At 42.5% G+C, this 27,488-nt stretch overlaps 1 protein-coding gene across 3 annotated transcripts in view; it reads right to left on the bottom strand.

Annotated features, from left to right (window-relative positions):
* Positions 1-1,554: 1,554 nt before the first annotated feature.
* Positions 1,555-27,488, bottom strand: part of P4HA3 (prolyl 4-hydroxylase subunit alpha 3) — a 43,252-nt gene continuing 17,318 nt past the window's right edge. The window contains exons 4-13 of one of the 3 annotated variants that reach the window (XM_043580261.1): positions 26,610-26,759; positions 22,046-22,097; positions 19,519-19,682; positions 19,103-19,279; positions 13,519-13,583; positions 12,039-12,198; positions 8,119-8,181; positions 4,530-4,598; positions 3,038-3,134; positions 1,555-2,204 (exon numbers count right to left, since the gene is read on the bottom strand). In XM_043580261.1, coding sequence (XP_043436196.1) covers positions 2,134-2,204; positions 3,038-3,134; positions 4,530-4,598; positions 8,119-8,181; positions 12,039-12,198; positions 13,519-13,583; positions 19,103-19,279; positions 19,519-19,682; positions 22,046-22,097; positions 26,610-26,759 — 1,068 coding nt within the window. In that variant the 3' untranslated portion in view covers positions 1,555-2,133. The remainder of the gene's footprint in view (positions 2,205-3,037; positions 3,135-4,529; positions 4,599-8,118; positions 8,182-12,038; positions 12,199-13,518; positions 13,584-19,102; positions 19,280-19,518; positions 19,683-22,045; positions 22,098-26,609; positions 26,760-27,488) is intronic. The other 2 variants (XM_043580262.1, XM_043580263.1) reach the window with 2 other exon arrangements.

The following is a 27,488-nucleotide window of genomic DNA, read 5'->3' as shown; positions in this document are numbered from 1 at the left end:
GCATCTTAATGATGTTGAGCTGTAGGCACTTGAAAAACAGTAAATGCAGGGAGTAGCTTTCTCTGAACTCCCCTTAACTGCCTAAAGACAGATCCTTCAAAAGGAAATCAATTGTCAAAAATCCCCTCTGGGAGTTTCCGCTACTGGGAAGGATTGACTCTTATCGCAGGAGAGGAGACTAGAAGTAGACATGGCACCCAGACAGACTTTGTCACAAACTGTCATACCTCATCTATTCTAAGGGCCCATTCATCTTTCCTAAAAATCTCCTCTAAGAGGCCTACACCTCCCCCTCCCCTTTCCCTTTTAGGATGATATTTAATCCTGAATTCTAAGCCACCTAGCGGAGTTACTCATTTTTCCTTCAGTGTTTCTCATGTATACATGAGATATACATGTTCATAAACTTCTGTTTTTCTCTTATTAATCTTTTATTACAGAGATCTCAGCTAAGAATACAGAAGGGTAGAGCTAAAATTCCTTCCCCTACATGACAAGATTTAGTAATTCAGTAAGAGGATTTCCAGAATCTTGGCACACTCGGCAGAAATACTAAAGATGTGACCAGGTGCTCATCGAGGCCCTGGGGGAAGCTGGCTATCAGCACATCAGAACTCTTTCCTTCGGGGCCACAGAGCTCTAGCAAGCAGAAATCCTGAAGTGCATGGTGCAGGGAGGGGGCAGAGACAACACAGCATCCAACCACCCAATCCCTTAACCATGTGCCTACTTTGTGAGCCAGATACACACTCCCGCCCCTGTTAAAGAACCTGAGCCAAGTTGCCTGGAATGTTCTCTGCACAACTGCTCAGACATTACAATTACTTATCAATACAGCCTTAGCTCATGCTAGCCCTTCTGCTGGGAAATGCTTCTCCTCATTAGACTCTACCTTAAAAATTCTACCAGTCTTCCAAAGCACAGCTCAAAAGATGCCTTTTTATTCACTTATCCAAAAATATTTGCTGAACGCCTACTTATTTGAACCAGACTTTCTGGGGATACCAGGAGGAAGAAGGAGAACAGAGTTCAGTGCAGGTAGCAAAGCAAATAAACAAATATTGAAATTCAGGGCGATGGGGGCTATTATAGAGGCGTGTACAAAGTAGGGTGGAGTCCTAACGCACACAGCCTGCAGGGAAGGAAACTGACCACAATTAAATGACTAGAGTAATTGCAATTTGAGAAACATGAAGAAAATAAAAACCATTAACATGAAAGAAAATGACTGGAGGGTCAGGCGGTCAGGGAAGCCCTCTCTGAAGTGACACTGAGCCCAGAGTGGGACAACAAGAAGAATTTGGCCATGGGGGGATTTGAGGGAGCAGCCAATGCAAAGACCTGAAAGGTGGGGATGATACTGATGGCAATTAGCATAGTGGTTTTAGGAATGGAAAGAATTTCACGTGTCTGGAATGTAATGAGAGGGGATTGGTGGGAGGTGAGCCAAATTGAGATTATAGCATAATTATATATATATATAGATACACACACACACACACACACACACATATACATGTATATTTTTTTACTCAATGTTATGTAAGAATATTCTTGGTTGTGAAAAATGATTTATAAACACTTTTAATGGCTGTATTAAAAAATCATCATATAAAAAAAGAAGAAAACTTCATTCTGTTTTTTAAAAATATCATATGAGGTACACTCCTGTCACAGAAACAATCCCTGCTCAGCAGAAGTCAGTGGAGGGAAGGGCAAAAAGCCATGGAAGTCAGGCTAGCCCCTTCCTGCAGGTGTCCTCATTGCCACTTCTGGGCCCCTGTGGTCAGTGCTCAAAGTGGCAGAACCGTCATTGACCAAACCCCAGGGACTGTTGGTAAGTCCTATTTCCAACATAGAGAGCCTGAGCCCCAGAAACTTCTCCCTTTGGATTTCTTGTTACCTTCTTTGTATTGCCTGTCCATTCTATTCTGACTGCAATGACTGGAGGAGAAACCATGTAAATTCTGTTCCCTGATACAGATCACTTCCTTAACTCCCATTTGCAAGGAACAAGCAATGCTTACAAGGCCCTCTTCCCGTAGCTCTCCTTTCTCCTCTCCTAGCTTAGCTTTTTGCTTCTGGCTTCTCTGGAAAGCCACAGGACTCCACCAGCTTCTCTCTGCCAACATTTTAGTCTTCAGGGCTTGAGCTGCATGGCCTGCGGAATTCCTGTCCATACTCATGTATCCACTTGTTGGCCACTGGGGGAGAACAGGGAAGAAGAAGAAGAAGAGAGCAGGCTCAACAGAGCAGACAGCAGCGATGCTCGCTCCCAGGGCTGTGTGAGGACCCGCTTGCATTCTGCACCCTACGCAACTCACTTGCCCTATCTTCGTCCCAGCCCTGCTACAGACCACAGGATGTTGCTTCTAGCAAAGATAAATAGCAAAGAGGACATTGTCCCCTAGAAAAAGTCTTTGACAGGGCCTGTCTACTGTACACTGATTCTCAAACCTTGGGTACTAAGGTCACTTACTCTTTATTCATGTAGCTCCTAAAAGTCCACCTTCCCCCTGGTGCCAATCCAGAGTAATGAGAATAAAGGGGTGGCTTCTCCTGGCAATTCCCTATCTCAGCATGAGAGTCTCTCGTCTATTTCTTTTTCTGTCGTCAGAACTACGTAGTTTTGGTCACATATATGACATGAATACATCTGCTGCTTATTTATCTCTTCCTTGGTTGACCATCTCCTCACGGGAAAGCACTAAATGCTACACATAGTAGCTCGATGGTTCTCTCCTTGGATTAGAGGGCTGGAACTTAGCACCGTTTTCCTCAACTGTGCTCAGAAAGCAAGGCCTGTCTGGTCAGGTCAATAAGCTTTCACTGACAGCTTCTCTATAAGAGGATCTGTCCTTTAAGGCTTCCCAATCTGTTGGGGGCAACTAACCCAACAACCTGATCATCTCAATATAATGTGGCACTATAAGGAAGCTATTGGAATGACAAGGCTATGCTATTTTCCATTCACCCCCTATTTCACTTTACTCTGACCCCCTCGCCCCATTCTTATGCCCAGAAAGGCAGGCCTTACCCCACTTATCTCCCACCAGGACAGGACAACCAGCATGAAGTGTGTCTCCATCCCCTTCACCACTCCTATGCAGATTCCACCAAAACAGTGCTGCATTCTGAAAACAAAAGGGCCCACCCCAGAGAGGGTAAGCCCAGAATTTCAGTCCTTTGGAAGTACATGACTAAGGCAAATGCATGCATGTCATTAAATGAGAAAATTATCCACGCAGATTGGAAGCAAGTCATGCATAAAATGGCACAAAATGGCGTAAGTTGCCGTTCACCCATTCATTCATGCATACATCATTTATTGAGAGCCTTCTCTGCTCCAGGCTCTGAAGATGCAGAGACAAATCATGTCCAATTCTGCTCTCAGGAGCCCACAGTCTTAGTGGAGAGACAAGACATAAAAACAAACCAGAACAAGACGGTGTAGCAAGTGCTAGGAGAAAGGTGAATCCCGTGATGTCATGGGATCACTGAGGAGAGGCACTCAGGAAAAACCACAAAATGGAACAAAATATTCCTTATACAATTAAGAACTTAATTCAGATGCTTACCCTTCCTTTGGCACTTACTAATAACACCCCCAGGAAGCAGGCAGTATCATAACTCCCAACTTTAGCAGCAAGGAAGCTGAGGCTTAGCGGCTTTAAATAATGCAACCAAGAAGGAGCACAAGACTCAAACCCAGGTGTTTTGACTCCAAATGCTATATGTTCTTTTTGATCCCATACACAGATTTCCCCCCCCTATACAATTCCTATACACTTAGTTTAACCTTGGACATTAGAAGCAGTTTAAACCCAAAGTAATGAACAGCTTCACAAATGCACTGACAACATCTGCATTCCCAAGCCCAGAAGAGACAACAATCCCGAGTATTCAGAGATTTCTGCATTTTATTATGCGGTACTTACCTTGTGCCTGGCACTGTGCTAAGTGTTTTATAGGCACGATATCATTTATATATATTCATTTCATTCCTGAATTAGGTAGGGGCTGTGAGGGAGCTTGACTGGTCTGAACCAGGGGATGAGGGAGGGGGGGAGTAAAACCTCTTATCACATGGCCCTCCTCTGTGCCTCATGTGATTTCATAGCTCTTATTGCCATATTTTGTTCCTGCCTGCCTGTTAACTTCTCTGAGATCCTGGACGACAAGGACTATGAGTTTTTTTCTGTACCCTCAGTGCCTTCGGCCCTCAGTGTTCAGAGGACCCAAAGGTCACTAAAACTGAGTTCTTACCTTGAGGAGTTTATTGTAATAGAGAAGGCAGACATGTTATCCAGCTACTTGCAATATAAGTAGTCATAAAATTAAAAAATAGAGGCACAAGTATCATGTGGCCATCCACACTGAGGAATTACCTTTAATTTCGAGAATCAAGGGAAAACATCTTTTTATCCTCCCTCCCAGGAATAAGCTTGCAGACACAGACAGCACCAAAGCTCGAGTGTTAGTTCTGCACTTTTATTACCACCGTGTGCTGGGACCAGATCCCCACTCACCTTGACCACAGGCACGCTGAAGTTGGCATAGATGAAGGCGGTGGCTCCTCCAGCTTCCACCGAGCTCAGCTACAGTGCCAGAGAAGAGCCAGCGTTGAAATAGCCCCTGACTATCCAACTCTGCCCTACCTGACATCTGATGTCATTTCCACATAGATTCCTTCCTCTATTTCAGCTCTGGGAGAAATACTTATTGAGAGACAATGACCCAATTTAGGAATTAAGGAAGACTGCTCAATGGCATCAGTGTTTGCCTGCAGGGCCACAAATTGGAAAGCCTTTAGGAATTCCCCGTTTCTTTATCCTTCCAGCTAACATCCTTATTGAGGGCTACAGTAAGTAGATTCGAAGTTTGAGACCCTCAGGAAGAAATCTAGTTTATTATCACAACCCAAGACACACACACGCCCCTGAAGTACAAGTTTCATAAACATTCTTAGATGAGATACCCCTTGTTATTTTCCATTTTATTTCATTCTATTCTAGTTCAGATTTCTCAAATACCAACCACATCCACTAAATTAATTTCACAGCCCACGAATGGGTCATGACTGTGGCTTGCAGAGCACTGTTTAGATAACAATTAGATTTCAAAGTTGGGCATTGTAGGAACCACTGACTGCAGCTGTGGCATGTTTCCCACACCACTTATCTCTCTCTAGGTAACCTCAGCTAAGGAGTTTCACCACTGGTATATTCTAGAATTGTGGATATGTTCTCTTAATATGAAGTTTTTTTCTGATTGTCAAATATATAAATAATTTTAAAATACAGGAAAATACTTAAAAATATTACTCATCATATCATCGAGGAAAAAAAGGCATTGTTATAATTTACATACTAGTAACTGACATTTACTCAGCATTGACTATATGCTAGATATTATACTAAGTCCTCGTGGATATCCTACTTATTCCTCACAACAGTCCTATAAATTAGAATTGTTATTGTTATAATTCACTTTTTACAAATAGGAAACTGAGTCTCAGCTTAAGTACTTCACAAAAGGTCACCTGACTCCTCAGTGACTGAGCCTGATTTAACTGAGCCAATACTAACTACAGAATCCCTGCTTACAATCTTTATGCTACACCCTTGAACATTCAGGTTATTTCCAAATGTTTACTATTATAAATAACTCTTAATGAGTAAAATCATTTTTTCATCTTATGCTCTTCTCGTAGGAAAGAGTCTGGACCATTAGTATTACTGAGTCAAGAATGTGTGTGCATGCATTGAATACTTTTGATACATGCTGCACTAGGAGCACAACATGACAGTGCCAGCCTTACCTCGCCCTGTCTATCAGAACAGCCATGGATCCCACCACATTCACCTGTCAGGGGTTGGGAAGCTGGCACTTGTTAGAAGAAATTGAATTGACGTGGTGCTTCAGAACCTGGTAATGGCAGTGGTGATTTTTAGCATTTCTTAGCTCCCTGTGATTTTTAGCATTTCTTAGCGACCTTTGAGAAGGTCGATGAGAGCAACAATTTGCCCCTTGTGTAACCAACAAACTAGATGATTCTGTTCTAACTCCTGCTGTAGGCAACTATGGGTTTACACAGGGGGAACCTGGACTTTCCTGCATTCCTGTACCTGTGGTTTTGCAGTATGGTGGGAAGGAATGACTTGTCCAACAAATTGAAAAGAGAACCTGACCTGTGTGCTATGAAGCGCCTGAACAGGATTGCGAAGTCGGTGGGGTAGGACTAAAGCTTTCACTGTTTTGTACTGGGACTGATCTTATCCAATTTGAACAGCAAATTACAAACTTGATTTCAGCTCAGTCCTCTGTACATCTTATACATTATTTTCTCCCTGCAATATAGCTCTTAGGTTCTCCACAAACGCTATGCTTCTTGTTAGAAATGTTTATGATGGTCTTTTCCCCAACCTGAAGGTGAAAGAATTGGGCATAACCTAGCACTTCCTAGGTCCCATGATGCCAGTGCCCCTTTAAGGGGTTCTATGCTTGTTTGTGGGGTACAATGATAGAAACATGCTGGATAAAACTTTATAGAGTGATGTTCCCTTATGTTATTTCATCAGATCCTCAAGACAACCCAATGGGAGGCACAGGACAAGAAAACGAGCTCAAAGAATTGATGTAGTTTGTGCTGAGGCCACATATATCAAGCGGCAGAACCAGAATTAGGCCAACTCTAAGTGCATTCCATTCCACTGTGCAAACCCAAAGTGCATTCCAATCCACTGTCACAAATGCTTAAAACCCAAATGTACATGCACATGTTTGTGTGCACTCACTACCCCCCGCCCCCATATACACACACTTGCATTTTGCCATTTAAAATTGCAGGGCTCTTGCATCGATGCTACCCTCACCATAGTAACTGGACCTCTGTAACCAGGGAACCAGTGGTAGGAGATATTAGGGAAGTAAAGGACAGGGAGATACTGGCCCCTAGATGTCCTACTCTTTGGTTGATAACGATATTCATCACTGTCTGTGACCACCCATGCCAGCTTGAGTCATCAACCAGAGATGCAACCAGCTGCAGGCAATAAGACATGCCCCCTGCCTGGAGAGCTGACGTCCCTCTGCCTGATAAGAACACTCAGAATAACCACTAGAGGCCAGACACATTGGAAGTGATCGCCTTCCAGTTCTGCAGGAAGTAGAAAACTGAGTCACGTGAAGAAACACAAAGGGATCACCAGCATTACAGACCATAAAGTGTGGCCTCTAGTCCTTTCTTGGCTGTACTGTGGAGACAATACAGCACTGACAAAAGAGGGAATGCTAGGGTGGGGTGTGTCTGCTATTCTAGTGAGCCTGAAACAGGACTTCATCTTTGGGTGTTATGCAGAGCCCTTCTACTAATATGTTTATGCCTTCAGTGAACAGTAATACACCTCTTACAATTTAAGTGACAGACGACTGAAATTATGACTTGTCCATAGAGAATGAAGTAAACCCACACCATTTGAAGGGAAGGGGGTTGGTGAGATAATAGCAACTGGGTTCAATTCCTGTAGGATCAGGTCAGAAACTAGGAGAGGAGGCCAATTTATTTGTTAAGGGGGTTTAATGCTGATTTTACTGAACATTTTATGGGGAGATAGGAAAGAGAATTTTCACTGCACATAAGAGAGCATCTCAGTAGGCATCTCTATTCTTCCATAATCTTAGGTGTCTCATTTCTCTTTCCTCTTTCCTGTCACGGCTCTACAACCTCATCTCTGGGTCCATGCTTTCCAACACCAGTTAGTCTATGGGACTTCAAAGAGAGAGACCCTCACATTCTCTTCCTGTGTTGGTCAGGAATCTCTTGGCCTTCAATGTAACCCCACTTCCCTTCCTAATTACTGCCTATGAGAAGGTCATATTTAAGTGTATGCAGTATAAGCTCTTTGCGGGCAGGAACCCTGACTTATATTTCTTTAGCTCCTATAGAGCCTAATAAAAATGCTGTCTGAAAGTCACAAAAGTCTCAGAGATTTTTGTGCTGTATAGATAGACAGATAGATAAAATCAGTATCTGATACGGTTTTGAAAACCATAAAATAAAAGCAGTATAAATAGTCATTAAATAAGAAGCTCTGGTCCTTCCAAAGCAAGACTCACATAGATCATAAATGTTGCAACTCGGTTCCCAGACTTCATTCTGTACAGTGGACTGGTTGGTGACTGGGACAAAAATAAAACATATCATTATTTTATGCACATGGCACCACAGTAACAGGATTCTAACATAATACAGGGAGGAAAATGGGGGTGTCACAGAAGGGCTATAGCCTTGAGCCACACCTAGTTGAGTACCCACCCTTGCTGGCAGGTAGTCAATTACTGTTTTTCTTTTACTAATTTATCAGAGACTCATTTAAATGAATTGTATACAGTTGATCCTTGAACAATATGGGTTTGAACTGGGCAGGTCCACTTGTACATAGATTTTTTCAATAAGTGCGGTAAACATGTTTTCTCTTCCTTATGATCTTCTTAATAACATTCTTCTTTAATCTAGCTTGCTTTATTGTAAGATTACAGTATATAAAACATATACAAAATATGTGTTAATCAATGGTTTATGTCATCACCAAGACTTCCAGTCAAGAGTAGGCTATGAGAAGTTAAGTGTTTGGGGAGTCAAAATTATACACAGATTCTTGACTGTGCAAGGGGTTGGCCTGAGTTGTTCAAGGGTCAACTGTACTAATCAAACAGAACTGCTTGTCAGTAGTGAAAGTACTATCTGAGGTTAACTGTACCTTCGGTTCCAGTGAAATAAAGAAATTTGTAGATACACTATTACAGATAATTACTCTGTAGGAACTAGGAACACCAAGTCATAAGACTGGAGTTCCCAGTTATTTGCCAAAGAGACACACTCTTTTGACATAGAACAGTTTAACTGAGATCTAATTTACATATCACAAAATTCACCCATTGTAAGAGTACTTTTTTCAGTGAGTTTTGGTAAATTTTACCAGTTGTGCACCACTTGCACAATCCAATTTTAGAGCACTTTTCCAGCTTAAAAAGTTCCCTCATGTCAGTTTGTAGTCAGTCCCTATCCCACCCTCAACCCTGAGCAACCACTGATGTACTTTCTGTCTCTATAGTTTGCCTTTTCTAGAAATTTCATAATAAGCAGACTCATAAAATATGTAGTCTTTTTTTGTTTGGCTTCTTTCACTTAGCATAGTGTTGTTTTGTTTTGTTTTGTTTTTTGGCATAGTGTTTTTTTGTTTTTTTTTTTTTAATTTTTTTTTTTCAACGTTTATTTATTTTTGGGACAGAGAGAGACAGAGCATGAACGGGGGAGGGGCAGAGAGAGAGGGAGACACAGAATCGGAAACAGGCTCCAGGCTCCGAGCCATCAGCCCAGAGCCTGACGCGGGGCTCGAACTCACGGACCGCGAGATCGTGACCTGGCTGAAGTCGGACGCTTAACCAACTGCGCCACCCAGGCGCCCCAGCATAGTGTTTTTAAGATTCATCTATATTGTTGGGTATATCAGTAGTAGTTCATTCCTTTCTATTGCTGAGTAGTATTCCATTGTGTAGATATAGAAAAATGTGTTTATTCATTCACTTGTTGATGAGCATTTGGGTTGTTTATAATTCTTAGCTATTATCAATAAATCTGTTTTAAACATTCTTATACAAGTCTTTTTTAAAATTAATTAATTTATTTTGAGAGAGAGAGAGAAAGAGAGAGTGTGTGAGTGGGGAGGGGCAGAGAGAGAGACAGGGAGAGAGAGAAATCCCATGCAGGCTCTGTGCTATCAGCACAGAGCCCAGTGCAGGGCTCAATCTCATGAACTGTGAGATCTTGACCGGAACTGAAATGAAGAGTCAGATGCTTAACCGACTGAGCTGCCCAGATGCCCCTCTTGTACAAGTCTTTGTATGGACATATTTCCTTTTCTCTTGGGTAAAATACTTAGGAGAGGAATAGGTGGATCATATGTAGGCGTATGTATAACTTTTTCTTTTAATTTTTGTAAATGTTTTATTTATTTTTGAGAGAGAGAGACAAAGTGCAAGCTGGGCAAAGGCAGAGAGAGAGGAAGACACAGAATCTGAAGCAGGCTCCAGGCTCTGAGCTGTCAGCACAGAACGCAACACAGTGCTTGAATTCATGAACCATGAGATAATGACCTGAGCTGAAGTTGGATGTTTGAGCCACTCAGGCACCCCTATATGTATAACTTTTTAAGAAACTGCCAAACTATCTTTGAAAATGGCTGTACCATTTCACATTTCCATCAGCAATGTATGAAAATTTGAGCTCCTGCACACTTCGATCAACATTTGATATTATCTGTCTTTGTTATTGAGCCACTGTAATAGGAGTATGGTGCTGTCTCATTGTGGTTTTAATTTTTATTTCTCTGATGACATTGAGCATATTTTTATGTGCTTATTACCCATTCATTTATTTTATTTGGTGAAGTACCCATTCAAATAACCTATTTCATTATTAACCTATACATAATATTAATTCAAATAAGCCCATTTTTAACATATTATTTTATTTATTTATTTATTTAATTTAAAGTTTATTTATTTATTTTGATAGGGTGGGCGGGGGCAGACAGAGAGAAGGAGAGAGAGAATCCCAAGCAGACTCTGCATTGTCAGCACAGAGCCCAATGTGGGGCTCAAACTCATAGACTGTGAGACCATGACCTGAGCCGAAATCAGGAGTTGAAGACTTAAGCAACTGAGCCACCCAGGCATCCCTCAAATAAGCCCGTTTTTTAAATTTGAGTTATGGGGTGCCTGGCTGGCTCAGTCAGTAAAACACACAACTCTTGATCTTGGGCTTATGAATTCAAGCTCATAAGCCCACATTGGGCATAGAGCTTACTTAGATAGATGATAGATAAATACATAGACAAATAGAGAGATAAAAGAAAAAATTGAGTTGTCTTATTACTGAATTATAAGTTTTTTATATATTTTGGATACAACTTTTTTTTACCAGGTATACAATTTATGAGTGTTTTCTCCTAGTTAGTGATTTGTCCTTTCATTTTCTAATGGTGTGTTTGAAAAGCAAATGATTGTAATTTTGATGAGGTCCAATTTATCACTCTTAATTTTTCTTTTATGGATCATGTTTTGTTATCCTAAGAAACTTTGCCTAGTCACAAAGATTTCTCTATATTTTCTTCTAGACATTTTATAGTTTTGCATTTTACATTTAGGTCTATAATCCATTTTCAGTTAATTTTTGTATATGGTGTGAGGTAAGAGTCTAAAGTTGTTGTTGTTGTTGTTGTTGTTGTTTTGCAAGTAGATACCCAATTGTCCCAGCACCATTTGTTGAAAAGAGTATCTTTTCCTCATTGAATTTCTGTGGCACCTTTGTCAAAATTCAATTGGCCATGTGTGGGTTTATTTCTGGACTTTGTTCTGTTCCACTGACCTATGTGTTTATCCTTATATCAATACCACACAGCCCTGATTATTGTTGCTCTATATTACGTTTTGAAATCAAGTAGTGTTGTGTCCTCCAACTTTGTTCTTTTCAAAATTTTGGCTGTCCTGGATCCTTTGTATTTCCATATACATTTTAGGATCAGCTTATTAATTTCTATAATTTCTTCTAATTTTGATAAAGTTTGGGTTATTGATCTATAGATCAATTTTGGAGAGATCTTTTAATCCTTAAAAATTACTTGCTCAATACACATCAACAAAGATGGGCAGTTGAAATCATGTGGAAAGGAAAGTGACTGTAAAAAGGACAATCTTCACTGGGAAGTCCCTGGATGAAACAAGACAGAAGACTACATGACAAGCCATATTTTTCTCCCCACTAGCAAATTTTAGAGAGGGGTGATTGTGGCCCAAAAGGAAATGAGTCAGCAGCAGTCTGCTTGAAACCAAGGCTTTCAGACCTTCCTGCAACAAGAGTCTTTGTTCTAAGATTTCACTTGGTGTTCCCTGAGAGCATGTTAAGGGCTCTGCCTCAGAGCAATTAATACCCTGGTTCCCTACCCCAGGAGATTGATCATTGGCCCCATAGTTACCGTAGCATGGTCAAAGTGAGGCTCATAGTGACCACCGATTCCATAGTTCACCACCTGGAGATACTCTGCATAGGGAGGCTGGACATCAAGGCCTGTGAGGGCACCAATGCGATGATCAAGGGTTACCAGCAGTGGGTCAACAGTGTCCTTCAGCCAGGCACTAAAACACATCACAGGTTGGAGCATCAATGATCTGATGCCAGAAATGACTATATGTCTGTGAATGAATGAGTTACATCAATTGCCAGAAAGAAGGATGCAAGGAAGGAAGGAAGGCAGGCTGAAGAAACAGCATAAGCACAGACATGGAGGTATAACAATATAGAATATGCACAAGTGTGAAAGCATTTGGTCTATGAAAGAAGTAATGAGAAACAAGGCTGGAAAAGTAAGTTCAAGACATGTAAAAAGCTGAGGACACCGTGGTCATAAAACTGGTCTTTGTGGGTAGTTGGATAATCAGTGAAGGTTGGTGGGCAGGAAAGTGATTTGGTGATTAGGAGTTCACTGGTGACCTTTGAAGGACCAGTTCCAGTGCAGCTGTGAGGACAGAACCAAAATTCAAACAGATGCAGAGTGATGATAGAGAAAAAAGAGGAAGTAATGAGGGTCTCAGTTTCTTTACCTGAAAAGTAAAAAGAATACCACCTACTCTGCTAAAAGCAATGAGTCTAAGTAGAAGGTCGAATTTTCTCTTTGACCCTACAGTGTCATAAAAGTTAGAAAAGCAATGAAGCTGAGGCCATATGGACCTTCCAAAGTTTATAAAACAACTCCTAATAAAAGGTCACAAAATGTACCAAAGAAGTTAAGCTAAATGATTCTGAGTCAAAGCTTTCATTATTCACCTCACTTCCCAGAAAACAAAAACTATTCACCCATCCTGGGTCCGTCCTCTCCATGGATGCTGTTGTCACTGTCTCCCATGGCTCTGATGGGGACTCATCCTCTTACCAATCCTAAGTCCTGTCTTTACAGTGCAAATCAAGGATTGAGGGAAGAAGATAAAGCTGGAATCTCAGCTGCTTCTGCCTCTCTAGAAGCCATCAGGTCCAGAGATTCCGGCCACCCTTCTTGCCTGAATGTTGGCAAGTCATGCTCTGAATATGAGTCAGGAAGCAGGAATGGAATCTTATAAAGTCAGATTCCAAATGGGGACAGGACTGAATCCTCTGGAAAAGCAATCCTGATTAGGAGAATAACTACACACTTATTTTCTGGTTTGGGGCATAGAAGTTTTGTCAAGTCTTTCCCTAAGGGCCTCCTAGTTAAGTCCTCAGACCATATAACCTGTCATAGGCCCTTGGGTGAGAGGAGTAGAAATTCCTCCCTCTCAACAAGAATGTACAGATACAATACATGAACTACAGATTCTCTAGCAGCATCTCTGGATGGCTATCGCTGACCTTCCGTTGTGCCACAGGCCTGAGGACAGGCAGCAAGGATGACCAGAGTCCCTACAGGGAAGGACCTCTCTTACCTTTTGCTGATGCGGTACTCCACTGGCAACTGCTTCTCACCTGATGCCACCACAGATCTCTGTAACTGATGTGAAGGACGTAAGAGAAAGTACAAGTGGTTATGATGTGAAGGGAAGGACTGTATCATTTCCATAGACATGCCCCTCTCTTCAGTGTAAACCTAACAATCGCCAATTCCTCCTTAATTTAGAAATATTTTGCACATGCCAAAAAAAAAAAAGGTGGGAGGCACCTGGGTGGCTCAGTCAGTTAAGCATGACTCTTGATTTCCGTTCAGGCCATCCTCCCAGGGCCGTGGTATGGAGTCCCGTGTTAGGCTCCACACGGGGCATGGAGCCTGCTTAAAATTTTCTCTTTCTCTCTCTGCCCCTCCCCCATGCTTGTGCACTCTCTCTCGAAAAATTATTTTGCTCATGCTACAAATTTAGTGATAGCTATCAATCTCGAAAATAAGCAATAATAAATGACAAAAAAAATCTGAGTTAAAAATAACCTTTAGCATCATATCTGGTAGCCAGTAAGCACTCGATCAAAGTTTGTTAACTGAAATAAAGTGCTATTTGAATCCCTTTTGTATCTGAGATTGTGAGTTCGGTCAGAACAAGGCTGTTTCTCACTCTTCTTTGTCTCCTAGTGGCACAGGGCCTGGCCTAAGGTCAGCACTCAGTGTTTGTCAAATTAAATGAACACCTCTAACAAGGAAATTCCCCACCCGTGGGCACAGCCCTCTCCTCTGAACAATTCCCACAAAGCCCTTCCCTACAAAGAATCAAAATCTATTTGGCTGCAACTGCCTTGATTATGGGGGGGAAAAACCCCAAACAGGTTCAAAGTCATTAATTTAACTGTTTCTATTTTGTTCTGAATGTGTAGATATAAATTTTAAATTCTTTAAGTTTATTTATCTACTTTGAGAGAGAAAGAGAGCACTTGAGCAGAGAGAGGGAGAGAAAAAAACCCCAAACAGGTTCAAAGTCATTAATTTAACTGTTTCCATTTTGTTCTGAATGTGTAGATATAAATTTTAAATTCTTTAAGTTTATTTATCTACTTTGAGAGAGAAAGAGAGCACTTGAGCAGAGAGAGGGAGAGGGAATCCCATGCAGGCTCTGCACTGTCAGTGCCCCCACTGCAGGGCTCTATTCCATGAACCGAGCTGTGAGATCATGACCTGAGCCAAAACCAAGAGTCAGATGCTTAACTGACTGAGTTACCCAGGTGCCCCGAGGGAGATGGAGAAAGGGAGAGAATCTTAAGCAGGCTCCATGCTCAATGCAGAGCCTGACACAGGGCTTGATCCCACAATCCTGGGATCATGACCTGAGTCAAAGTCAAGAGTCAGACACTCAACCAACTGAGCCACCCAGGCGCCCCAGAAAGAGAAATATTTACATAAGGATGTGTCTATTTCTGCATCTGTCATCAGAATGTCAGCTCCATGATGGCAAATCTTTTGTTATTACTGGGTCCCTAGGGTCCAGAGAAAGCCTGGCAGGGAGTAGGTGCTCACTATTGGTGAAATGAATGAATGAATGAATGAACTAGAGTCCTGTGCTTAATGACCCAGGCCTGGCACTTCACATGCATTCAGAGCAGAACACAGGGCAATGAACTGCACAAGACAGACACCTTTCCCTGCTTGGAGGCTTCTATAGTATTGTTCCTGCTAACCCAGGTAGACAACTTTGAAAAAGTCTCGTCCCTTCCTTGGACCCATTACCCTCGCTATAAAATGCAGCATGTGGGGGCGCCTGGGTGGCGCAGTCGGTTAAGCGTCCGACTTCAGCCAGGTCACGATCTCGCGGTCCGTGAGTTCGAGCCCCGCGTCGGGCTCTGGGCTGATGGCTCGGAGCCTGGAGCCTGTTTCCGATTCTGTGTCTCCCTCTCTCTCTGCCCCTCCCCTGTTCATGCTCTGTCTCTCTCTGTCCCAAAAATAAATAAAAAACGTTGAAAAAAAAAATTAAAAAAAAAAATAAAATGCAGCATGTGAACAGCACATTCTTGAGAGGTCCTCTCAGCCTATCCTTCTATGGTACCAGGATGCAGGAAATCAGTAGGTGACTGATAACGCTTCTGTCTAGTCCTTCACCCAGCATCCTCCCCTGAGCCCTTTGTAGAGGAGAGAGGAGACATTCTTAGAGGAGTTGCTCCCTTACGTTTTTCTAGGGCAACATCAGTGGTTTAAAGAAAAATCCTATGGGGCGCCTGGGTGGCTCAGTCGGTTAAGCATCCGACTTCAACTCAGGTCACGATCTCGCAGTCTGTGAGTTCGAGCCCCGCGTCGGGCTCTGGGCTGATGGCTCGGAGCCTGGAGCCTGCTTCCGATTCTGTGTCTCCCTCTCTCTCTGCCCCTCCCCCATTCATGCTCTGTTTCTCTCTGTCTCAAAAATAAATAAACGTTAAAAAATAAAGAAAGAAAGAAAGAAAGAAAGAAAGAAAGAAAGATCCTAGGGATACTCCACTCCACCTCCCTCCCCATTCAAGAACCATCTTGCTCTTAATTCCTTTAACATTTATTGTACACCAGCACAGTCATTCACTTTTGGGTGCAGATATTTATTGGTTATTCTCTGTGCTGAGCACAATGCTAGGCATTGAAAATACAACATATGGAGCAGACATAAGTCATGCAGTGGGGCCATAATGGACAAGTTCAGGGCACTAAACAAACATTAAGAAGGAGCATGTAGTCCCTTCTGATGGGGGACAGGAAGGCTTCCCAGGATGCGCAGAAGACAACCAGAATCATACAGGTCAAAAGAGGCCAAGGGAAGAGTGATTTAGGCAGAGAGAAGAGTGTGTGCAGAGGCTAGTGGGATCATGGCCTGTTCATGGAGGTGCAAGTTGTTTAGTGTGGCTGGGGTGTCAAGTGCAAGGGGCTCATGCTGTGGAGGGGGTCAGCAGCAGGCAGGCCAAGGAGCATTAAGTGACATTAAAGTGACCCATAAAAGGGTTTAAGCAAGGGCAGCTTTTTAAAGATCACTCTGGCTGCAATGGGCATAATATGGGGCTAGGCATTTCAAGAAAGATGACATACAATCCCTCCTACTTTACAGTCTAGGTGAGGACACAGGATGCTAACCCTTGAAACAGCTAGTGATACTAGACAACACAAAAATGGCAGAATAAATGAAAAAAATACAAGACAACTAGTGACAAAAGCTTTGAGTTCAAAAAAGAGAAGTTCTTGTATGTAGCCCCAAGAAATGCTCTGAAGAAAAAAATAAGTTCCTACTGAAAGAACCCATGAAAGTACACCAGAGTGACAGGGCTAATGGGTCCAGGGGGGCATGTGGCTTCACCTGAGTCTTCAGGGATGGGTAGGATGTGGATAGAGGGAGAAGTGACAAGAGAGCATTCTCTGGGATAGGAAGCAGATTAATTAAATTCGACACAAGCCACCAAAGCCTTTGAGCTCAGTTCCCGTGTAGAAGCCCCACCCTATAAGCCAAGGCTTATTCCTGGCAAAGCCAAAGACCAGACAGGGATCAGCATCTCCAGATCAGCTTCTGGGAAAAGGGAGAGTGGCAAAGTGTGTGCAGGCCAGATAGATGACCTGACCACAAAGGACTGCAGGGTGGGCTGCCTGTCCTAAGGAAAAAGCAGCTACTGGCCAGATACTACCACTGGTTCCCTAAACTGCCAAAGCTACTAAAGATACTTTGTTCCAACTGACCAGTAGAGCTTAATCTCTCAAGCCTTCTGCACGAAGATTCCAGACTTCACTGGAAGGGCTGCTGGACGAGATGATTACTGCTACTCTTATCCCTCCAATCCATGTCTGCTGTCAGAATTTTCCTTAAAATCAACAGGCCTCATCATGCCCATCTCCTGTTTAAACGGTCCGACAGCTCTCCCCCTGCCTATGGGATAGCATCCAAGCTCCTCAGCATGGTATTTTCAGCACTTCCTCATGGCGTCTCACCATGTAGCTTTATCTCCAATCAGCTCCGACCCCATCCCTTGCACACTTCCGCCACCAAGCTTCACCCCATTCTCTGAACACACTGCTTACCGGGTCCTTACGTACTGTTTTGTCTTCCTGCCATACCCTTTGCCATCTTGTTACTCGGATGAATTTCACATTCACAGAGAAGCCGTCTCCATTTCTCCCTCCCCTCCCATCTGCTTTTCCCCCAGAGGAAGGTTCACTTTGCGATGCCGCCATAGCACAGCTCCTTGCATACACCTCTATGACAGCGCCTATCACAGGATAGTGTAAATATCTGTTTTCCCCCATTAAGCTGTGAGCTCCCAAAGGGAAAGAGCCAATACTTAATCTCTGCGCATGTCCAGCACCCAGGACAATGTGTGGCACACAGCAGGCTCTGTATTGTTGGTGAACAGCCAAATAACTGCCTGGATGAACAGCATGCCATCAAGGGCACGATGACATAAGTTATTCAGAGACAGCCTTAATGTGCCATTTATAAAGAGGCAACGTGCTTATAAAAATGAGATAGACTGCAGTATTTCTCTCAATATTTGCCACACTTCCTGGGGGATGATTAAACCCATTGTGGCCTCATGCTTTGCCTTGACCAGTGAAACAGGGACAGAATTAATGTCTGGCCCTTCGAAGCAGAAGCTGGAGGAGCCAGCTAGGAGTTTGCCATCTTGTCTTTTTTGTCTCCTCTGAGACTGGAAATGTCCCAAACATAGGCTGCTCTGTCAGGCTGGGTCTCAAAGTGAAGACAGTTCTGTGCCATGCCTGCAGTCAGCCCAAGGCAGACGCGTAATGTAAGAAACAAACCTTTAGTCTTGTTGTGTCTGAGATCTGGGGGCTGTTTGTTACTGAACATAATTTAGCCTGAGTTAGCTGAGATAGGAAGGCAGAATAACAGAGCAGCCATCGATGTACCCCTAAATTCCAAGTCTGGCTCTAGCTACATATGTGACCTTCATCAAGTGTCTTCCCCTCTCTGGGCCTCAGTTTCCTCTTTAATAAAATAATCTAGTTAAACTAGATAATCTTTCCATTCTGTAATTCTGTAAATCTGCGCTATGATATCATTCCTTGCCCATCACTTCACTCTTTTCTTTAAAGTTTTTTATATATTTAAGTATTCTCTACACCCAACTTGGGGCTTGAACGCATGACCCCGAGATCAAGAGTTGCATGCTCTTCCAACTGAACCAGACAGGCGTCCCCTCGCCCTTTTTAAAAAAGAAATTTCTACCCATTATGTGGAATGATTGACATTGGGGAGGAAGGATACTTACTTTTGAATTTTTTAGGTAAAATTTACATATAATGATATGCACAGATCTCAAGCGTACCATTTGCTGGATTTTAACAAACGCACACAGTTGCATACTCCACATCCCTAACAAGATATCAAGAGCACATTTCAACACCCCAGAAAATGCCCTTGTCCCCTTTCCCAGCCAATCCCCTCCCTCCAGAAGCAACAACTACTGTGATTTTTTTTCACCATTGATTCGTTTTATGGAATAGTTGGCATTTTGAATTCCTGGCCTGATAAAGTGTACAGTTGTTCAGGCTGCCTGTTCTCACATTCCTGAACTCCAGGCATGTGATGACACAAAGAGAAGTCCTTGGCAGGCTTTGGGGACACTCACCCACGGTTCTGCAAGTCCTCTAATTTTCTGAGCCTCCAAGTCATTGACAAAGTCATGGTAGAGAACAACATAGGGCTCCAGGTGGATGACTTCCTTCCGGATGGGCTGGAGCAGCAAGTAGGGGCTGGAATTTGTCTCATAGGAGCAGTAGAGGCTAGGGATCTGGTAGTGAGTAGGCTAGAAGGAAAGCCTAGAATCAGCATAAGAGATGAAGGGTCTAGGACCAGAAGCCAATATAGGGGAACTACGGCATAAAAAACCTGGCATGCAGGAGATTCAGAATGTGGTCACTCTGAGGCTGTCCAAATGAGCTTTAATTTTTAATGCATCAGCCTTTTCCCCTCACATCGTTCCAATTCTACCTTCTCTCTCTCGAGCTAAGCCTGTTCCCCCTTTTTCTTTCCCTGAGGAACCACCTGGGATCCCAGGGTCTGACATAACCCCTCGTAGGTGTCTCTGGTCTGCAGGTGGGGCACATTGGGCCTCCGGATGACAGCCTCAGCTACCACCCGGGTGGGGCTCTCTGCCAAGAGCTTTTCATATTTCAACACGTTCCTGGACATCCTCTTATTATCTGGGCCTGGAAGAAATCAGAGCAGGGAATAACACAGATTACCAAACAGCGGTCTCAGGGAGTGCTTCCAAGGTTTCCTACAGCTTCCCTGTTGCACATGACCAACGACTGGACACCCTGAATAACTCCTGTGTCTAGGCACAGGAGGATGTAAGGCCCTCACCTCCAGAAGAGTACCTGGTATTAAAGAAGATTGAGTTAGGCCAAGAAGATTGAGTTAGGCCTGGTAGATCTGCGGGTGCAAAGGACTTTGGGAAGGGAAGTGGTACTTAACACTGTTAGACCAAGGGATCCTAAGGATGGCCGCTCTCGGATAGCGTGATGGTAAGTTTTCTGTATAGGGAAGAAGCTTCACTCATTCACTCATTCATTCACCCACTCAAAAAATCTTCAGTGTACATCTACCGTGTACTGGATACTGTGCTAGAGGCTAACTTATCAGAGTTTAGAGCCTAATGGAGAAAAGATATGTTAAATAACTACTTACAACGAAACCCATAAATGCCATGAAAGAGAAGTCCAGAGAGCCAAAGCCTATAGCAGAGAGCCCCAACCTATTCTTCCCTGGAGCAGTGAAAGCCAATTCATTGCCAAATCTACTCGATCCTTCAAAATTCCTAACTGGCCTAGACACAGAACAGTGTAATATAAGACAAAGGGGTTCTAGACTTTGGCTCTAGCCTGGGCTCCCACAGGGGTCTTATGTCTTATTTGTGCCCACCTGTTGGTGCCCACTTTGGCTGTAAGATGCCCCATGGGTTGGCAGCCACCCATGACCTGCTAGCCTCTGTGCATGATTTTCAATGCCTCTCAGAAGGACGTGCTGAATTGTTCTAATGCTCCCAAAGCATCTTTCTCCGAGGAGCTCAATGTGCTTCTAACTATCACCACCACCACTCTGGCAGAGAGGGGACAGAAGTTACCGTCCTTTTTTTTTTTTTTTTTTTTTTAACAAAAAGGGAAATGAAGTTTGGAAGAAAGGAAATGATGAGCCCAAAACCCCAGTGAAAATACTACAAAGCCAGAAATGGAGCCAGTAATCTCAATTTGTTGTGTCCTGCTTATCCACCTATAACTGCACATGGTTTTGGTTCTCTGGGACAGACAGGGATTCTTTTTTTTTAATGTTTATTCATTTTTGAGAGAGAGAGGGAGAGAGAGTGTGTGTGTGCGCACGCAGGGTAGGGATAGAGAGAGAAGGAGACAGAATCTGAAGCAGGCTTCAGGCTCCGAGATGTCAGCACAGAGCCCAACACGGGGCTCGAACTCACCAACTGCAAGATCATGACCTGTGCTGAAGTCGGAGGCTCAACCCACCGAGCCACCCAGGTGCCCCCAGACAGGAATTTTAATAGATCAATCACAGGGGGGCCTGGGTGGCTCAGCCGGTTAAGCCTCCAACTTCAGCTCAGGTCTGTGAGTTCGAGCCCCGCGTCGGGCTCTGTGCTGACAGCTCGGAGCCTGGAGCCTGCTTCAGATTCTGTGTTTCCCTCTCTCTCTACCCATCCCCTGCTTGCACTCTGAATCTATCTCAAAAAATAAACATTAAAAAAAATAAAAAATAAATAGATCAAGCACAAAGAAATAAAGAAGAGTTGGGTTATCACTTTGGCTGTTGTAATTACTCACATGTTTCCAGACCATGTGGCTACTTCCTTATCCCACTGTTTGCCCAATTATCGGAATGGAATAATGTTACTAAATGGATTCATTAAAAATCGATAAATACATACAATTACAGAATCCTATGTGATACAGTTTATAAATATTAAAATATAATAGTGATTATTTAGTTACTTTAGTATCTCAATATCTTATTGGGATAGATACTTCCCCCAACTTCCCCCAAAATTTTAGGCAAAAATATCCAAGTAGAGAGCTAAGCTGTTTAAGTCTGGTGACTTGCTACGTGAGCAGGGTTGAAGCTGAGCCCTGCACTAACTGGTCAGGATGCTTGATAGCCAAGTGAACTCTGGTTTTAAGGAAAGAACTGATATCGCTGTGGAAACAGCCAAAATGAGTTATCCCGCGAGGAGTCACTCACTCTCCTGCACACAGCGCTCTCATTGATTTCATTCGCTCCCAGTCCTGGACTTGTTCCCCACTGAAGTAACACTAAGGTATAGCCGGTGGAGGAAAGGGACAGGTTGATACCTTCTTAGCATTTTTCTACAAACCAAAAAACTTTCCCCTGATGCACTGATCAATAGATAGGTGAGATTCAATCCAAAATCAGAAATGTGGCTTGGATCATAAAATTAGAAAAATAAAGACACACAGCTGTCTTTTCCTTGCAGGGATTAAAGGCCAGAAGCAGAAGGGATTTCCCAGTAAATCAGAGCGGTGGCTTATCTTCTATCATTACGTACTATAGAGAAGAAACTCTCGGGAGAGGCTGAGGGCACACGAAACATTGCCGGCCTATAAAACAAAAAGAAAGAAAGAAAAGGAAGAGTTAACTACACTGGGGATATTTCCTTTGACCAAATCATTAAATGGATTTTTAGAAAAAAACTATAAAATACTCTTACCACAAGTAGACAATAAGACTCATTGAAATGAGCAGCAGACTAGAAATGTAGAAGTTCTTGGTCCTAATTCAGGATTTGCAGCCCTAATGCAACTCAGGTCTCCTCAGTTTCCTCATTTACAAATGACTCACTACCACCCTTACCAGGGAAGGTAGAAAAATAAGTGAAAATAAACTTTCTTAAAGTGCCCTCAAATCTTAGAGCATGCAAAACCACACAACTGTGGGCTGTTGTTATTTTGGCATATTTCACTACTAAACTTAATAAGGAACTCTAAAAACCCTAGTAAAAATATAATTTGTTCTCTAGGCTCAGTCCTTCCTAGACTCTACGAAGGTAGTGAGAAGGAGGCAACAGAAGAACTGAACCTGAAACATTCCCACTGAATAGTAATGACCTCTTCTGGCCACCATTGGACCTGGGGCTGCATGTGGTCAGAAGTTCACAAGGGCTTTCCAGACAAACCTGGGGAACAGAACCCAGTGTAGGTGGGCTGTGAAACTTCCCTAGGCCCCAAGGAATGATGATGAACTGAGAGATTTGTATTCCTTCTGATCATTTCAATTTTGCATGTTAAAAGAATTCATGTTTAATGATAAAAGCAATATGAAGCAATATGAAAGCAATATGAAACATGAGAGAGAGGGGAAAAAATGCTCTGCTGAAACCCAGGCACGTAGATGACACATAGTGTTTACACAGTTACAGTCATATTTGTTACACATTTTCATATCCTGATTGTTTCACTCTACATTGCCATCACGGGTACTATTTATATCACTTCATAGTCTTCAGAGACTGCATATGGTAAAAAACACACAACATAAATTTATCATCTTAACCATTTCTAAGTGTACATTTCAGTAATGTTAAATAAATTCACATTGTTGTGCAACCAATCTCCAAAATTTTTTCATTTTGCAAATCTGAAACTCTGTACCCAACTCTCAATTGCCTCCTTCCTTCAACCCCTGGCAACCACCATTCTATTTTCTGTCTCTATAAATTTGACTATTCTAGATACCACGTATAAGAGCAATCATACAGTATTTGTGTTTTCGTGATTGGCTTATTTCTTTTAGCATAATGTCCTCAAGATTCATCTATGTTGTTGCACGTAGCAGAATTTCCTTCCTTTTTAAGGCTGAATAATATTCCATTGTATGGATATACCACATTCTGTTTCTCCATTCATCCCTCAATGGACACTTGCATTGCTTCCACTTCTTGGCTGCTGTGAATAATACTGCTATGAACGTGGTTGTACAAGAGAAACAGCATTTTTAATAGCTGCATTTTATTCCATCTAGAAGCTACACCACAGAGGACTCGGACGTATAGATTGTTTGTACTTATTTAATACCATTAGTTATTCTGTTCCATACTTAACACAGGGATAGTTAAGTAATCGACTGATACCGTATAATGTCAGATTATTAACTCAGGATTATACCTTTCAAACTCTTTTGAGATGAAGAGAACTAAAACACAATTTTACATATTTTTAAAACTCAAAGGCTCTTTCATGAGAAAATTATATTTTATCAAGAACAAAGTTACTTTTGGTGTCCCAGTTAAATTTCTTTGGAAATGTGTTCACTAAGTAATGTTAAACGAAAGAGGAAAACATATACTTGTAGTGTATAATATAAGAATAGTTTACACTTGTTGAGTGATGTGTATCATGAGCTGTGTTAAGGGATATACAAGTGTTAGCTCATTTAATCCTCATGGCAACTCTTTGAGGTGAGCATTGGAGGGGAGCAGAATAGGCCACCCCAGAATATGCCTCTTTGGCATAAGGATTATTTTGAGCTAAGTATTTTGAGAAATGGCAGACACAGGAGAAGTTCTGAAGACCAGATAAATTACCCGTTTTGCAAGAGAAATTTACATTTATAAAGGAAACCTCCGTTTGTAAGAGTGTCTCCTTCCGTGTACCTGGAAAAGAAGTTTAACTCAGAATCACATGAGAATCTTATCAAGGAGAAGAGTCACTTAAATCTGCATAACAACCCTACCCTTGTTTGCTTTTCCTGGTAACCTCCCAAAATTGGTCTCCTCCTACACCTTTCTTCCTATTGTCTTTAGCTGGAGATGGTATTTAAGGTGCCAGCTTCAAACACCTCAAAGAGTTCCTCATTCCCCAACCCCATCTCCCATGTATACAGAAGGTATACGTGAAATAAACTGCTGTTATTTTCCCTCTGATTAATCTGTCTTTTATGACAGGGAGGTCCCAACCATGAACTCAGAAGTTTAGAGAAGAATTATCCCATCCCCCACAGCCCACTTCCTAACAGCATCATTTATTATTCCCCTCTTAAAGAAAATAAAATTTAGGTCCGGGTTGTTAAGTAAGTTAAGTAAGTTGCCCAAATTTTCACAGAATTTGAACCCAGGTCAGTATGACTTCAGAACCTGTGGTTTAATCATTATTAACAATTACTGAAATAATTTTTTACTGACCCATATCATGAACAACTATTGTATAATATATAGTATTATATAGTGCCCCATGGAGGGGCATCTATCCCAGATTTACAAGGGTTAACGAGGCGACCATAAATTGTCTATGAAACAATGCCCTATGTGTTCTACTATTGAGGTGTGAGAGAATATGCTGTAAGAACACAAAGAAGGAAAGTCTGAGGAGTCTGAGGAGAATTAAGAAAGACTTCACAAAATAGGTGACATCTGAGCTATGCCTTCTGAGATGAATAAAATTTACCAGACAAAGCGCGATTGTGGAAAGGGAGAGTCTACCAGTGAGCAGAGGACAAATCCAAGTCAGCACAGGGGAAAAAAGCCAAAACTAATACTCAGGCACTACATTTAAAGCTCTGTCTCTCAGTGTAAACTGCTTTAGTTTGTCTTCTCCTAGTCTCTATGTCAATCCTCCATTTTCTTCCTCTATTAAAATTCAATCTTTTCTTGCCCTTTGTTGCACCATAGTGATTCTATTTCAGCTTTAATATGTAGCAAATTGAGTAGGAGAGTTAGGAAGAGCATCCTGGAAAGTTTTACAACAAAGATCCACTTACCAGGAACTTCCATGAGAGGAACAGGCCCATTTGCTACACGGAGAATAAATCCGTGTTTTGGCAGCAACATGTGGGTTTGTTTGGACCACCCACGTCCTCCTCCTTTTTCTTAGGAAAAGGGGGAAAAAGAAAGGAATGTAGGGAGCTGAAATGGTTTATTAGCTTTGGAAATTCTCAGGAATTGGCTCTGTAAGTGATATTTCCAGTCTATTCTTGAAGACTATACAATTCTGATGGGAAATGGGATTAACTGTATAAAAGGATGGCAGATCCCATATTTAGGGAAATAAGCTTCCGCGGGAGGATCTACAACAGCTCACAGATCAAGTGCCAAGGAAAAGCAACCCCTGGAGGAGGCACTGAGCTGGCACTGCGGACCAACGACCCCAGCTCTGTAGCCAGCCACTAGTCATAGTTACAGAGGGACTCCACTGCAGATGGCAGAGGATAATCTTGGGGAGGAAGATCTTCCTCTGCCCTATGGTCCTTCTAGCTGGACAGAGAATCAAATCGACATGAGACTGGTTAACAGGAGAAAATCAAATTTAATAGGCATACATATGGAGAATCCACGTAGACACAGAATTCCAAAGACATGAGGCAACAGGAAGCTTACATGAGCTAAGGAGAGGGGTAGGGTCAGAGGACACAAAGGGGAGAAAGACCATTAGCAAGAAGGTAAAAGGAGTTGTTTGGAAAAACAAGGTAAAGGGGAGTCCCTGTTTATAGCTCTCTTCCTGTTACAGGCTCTCCTTTCCAATGTAAATTTAGGCATGTGCAGGAAGGCAAAGAGAGCTTTTCCTTCATCTGCTTGGTTTTGATTACTTTTAACTCAAAATAATCGTTATGCCAAAGTGGCCCATCTTGGGACAGCCTGCCCTGGGCCCCTACAGTAATAATCAAACTTCTTCCTTGGGTACTGGCAATATCATGGCAGAACATCTGTGAAGAGATATGAGTTGCTGACAGTGCAAAAGAGTGATCTACATTGACTATGAACCCGTTAGACATTTGTCAATGCAGCTGCTGTGCTACAGATGGGAGCCTGCCTCCTACATGGAAGAGGATTTTAAAGCGGTCAATGCACTGGAAAGAGCACCAGACAAAGAGTCAGACAGACTTGGGCGCTAATCCCAGCTCTATGAACTTTGGGACAAGTTAGGAATTTTTTGGAGATTTAGTTTACTCACATGTGAAATATGGAAATAATAAAACAACTGCCCTGCTTGACTCACATTTGGTCCTGTTGGGAAGATGAAATAAATTGAGAGACATGAAAATGCAGAGAAAATTGTAAAGCAGATATAAAGCACTATATTTATTGTGATAAAAGTGGTGAGCCTCACTTACTCCCCTACCTGAAAATAGGCAAAGGCCAAGTGATCCAAGGCATCCTCTAAACTTGCCTCATCCTCTGTTTTCCATTCTCCATAAGATCCTCGGAAGAGACTGACAGCCTCCTCCAGCCATGGAATGGCATGGTAGTAATCCCCCATGTCATAGGCCACCTGTAGGTAACATAAGTACCATCATTAAACCTTAATCCACGGGTAGAGGAGAGGAAATGACAAAGAGTGAGAGAGAGCCTATGGAACACCAGGAGGCAAGTGTTCATCTCAAATTCATTTAAATTCTATTTATTTAGCATCCGTTCTATCCAATGCATTGTTCTAGATGTAGAGAAGACACATTGAAGGAGTGCATTTAAGAATTCATAATCTGGGGAGAAGGGAGATACAGAAATTCAATTAATTGTAATACTGGAAAGAATGACATGAATACTCAAAGGAAATATGCATAATATGTCAAGAGGCAGAGAAGGAAGAGACTTGAGAATCTCAGAAAGCTTCATAGAAGAACTGGCATCTGGAAGGCCTTCCCCAAAGAAAGAAAAGGATTTCAAGGAGCAGAAATTGAGAAGAACATTTTAAGATGAGGGAATGGCAGAAACAGACACTCAAAGCAAGCTTGTGTTCAAGTAGGACGCTGTGGTTATAGCCTAAGGTGAAGAGAAGCAAGAAATGAACTTCAAAAGGCAGCATGGGGGGCGCCTGGGTGGTGCAGTAGGTTAAGCATCCGACTTCAGCCAGGTCACGATCTCGCGGTCCGGGAGTTCGAGCCCCGCGTCAGGCTCTGGGCTGATGGCTCAGAGCCTGGAGCCTGTTTCCGATTCTGTGTCTCCCTCTCTCTCTGCCCCTCCCCCGTTCATGCTCTGTCTCTCTCTGTCCCCAAAATAA

This window comes from Prionailurus bengalensis, chromosome D1 (assembly GCF_016509475.1).
Source record: "Prionailurus bengalensis isolate Pbe53 chromosome D1, Fcat_Pben_1.1_paternal_pri, whole genome shotgun sequence".
NCBI lineage: Eukaryota > Metazoa > Chordata > Mammalia > Carnivora > Felidae > Prionailurus > Prionailurus bengalensis.
The sequence above is the reverse complement of the archived record's forward strand: the minus strand, read 5'-3'. Positions and strand labels throughout refer to the sequence as shown.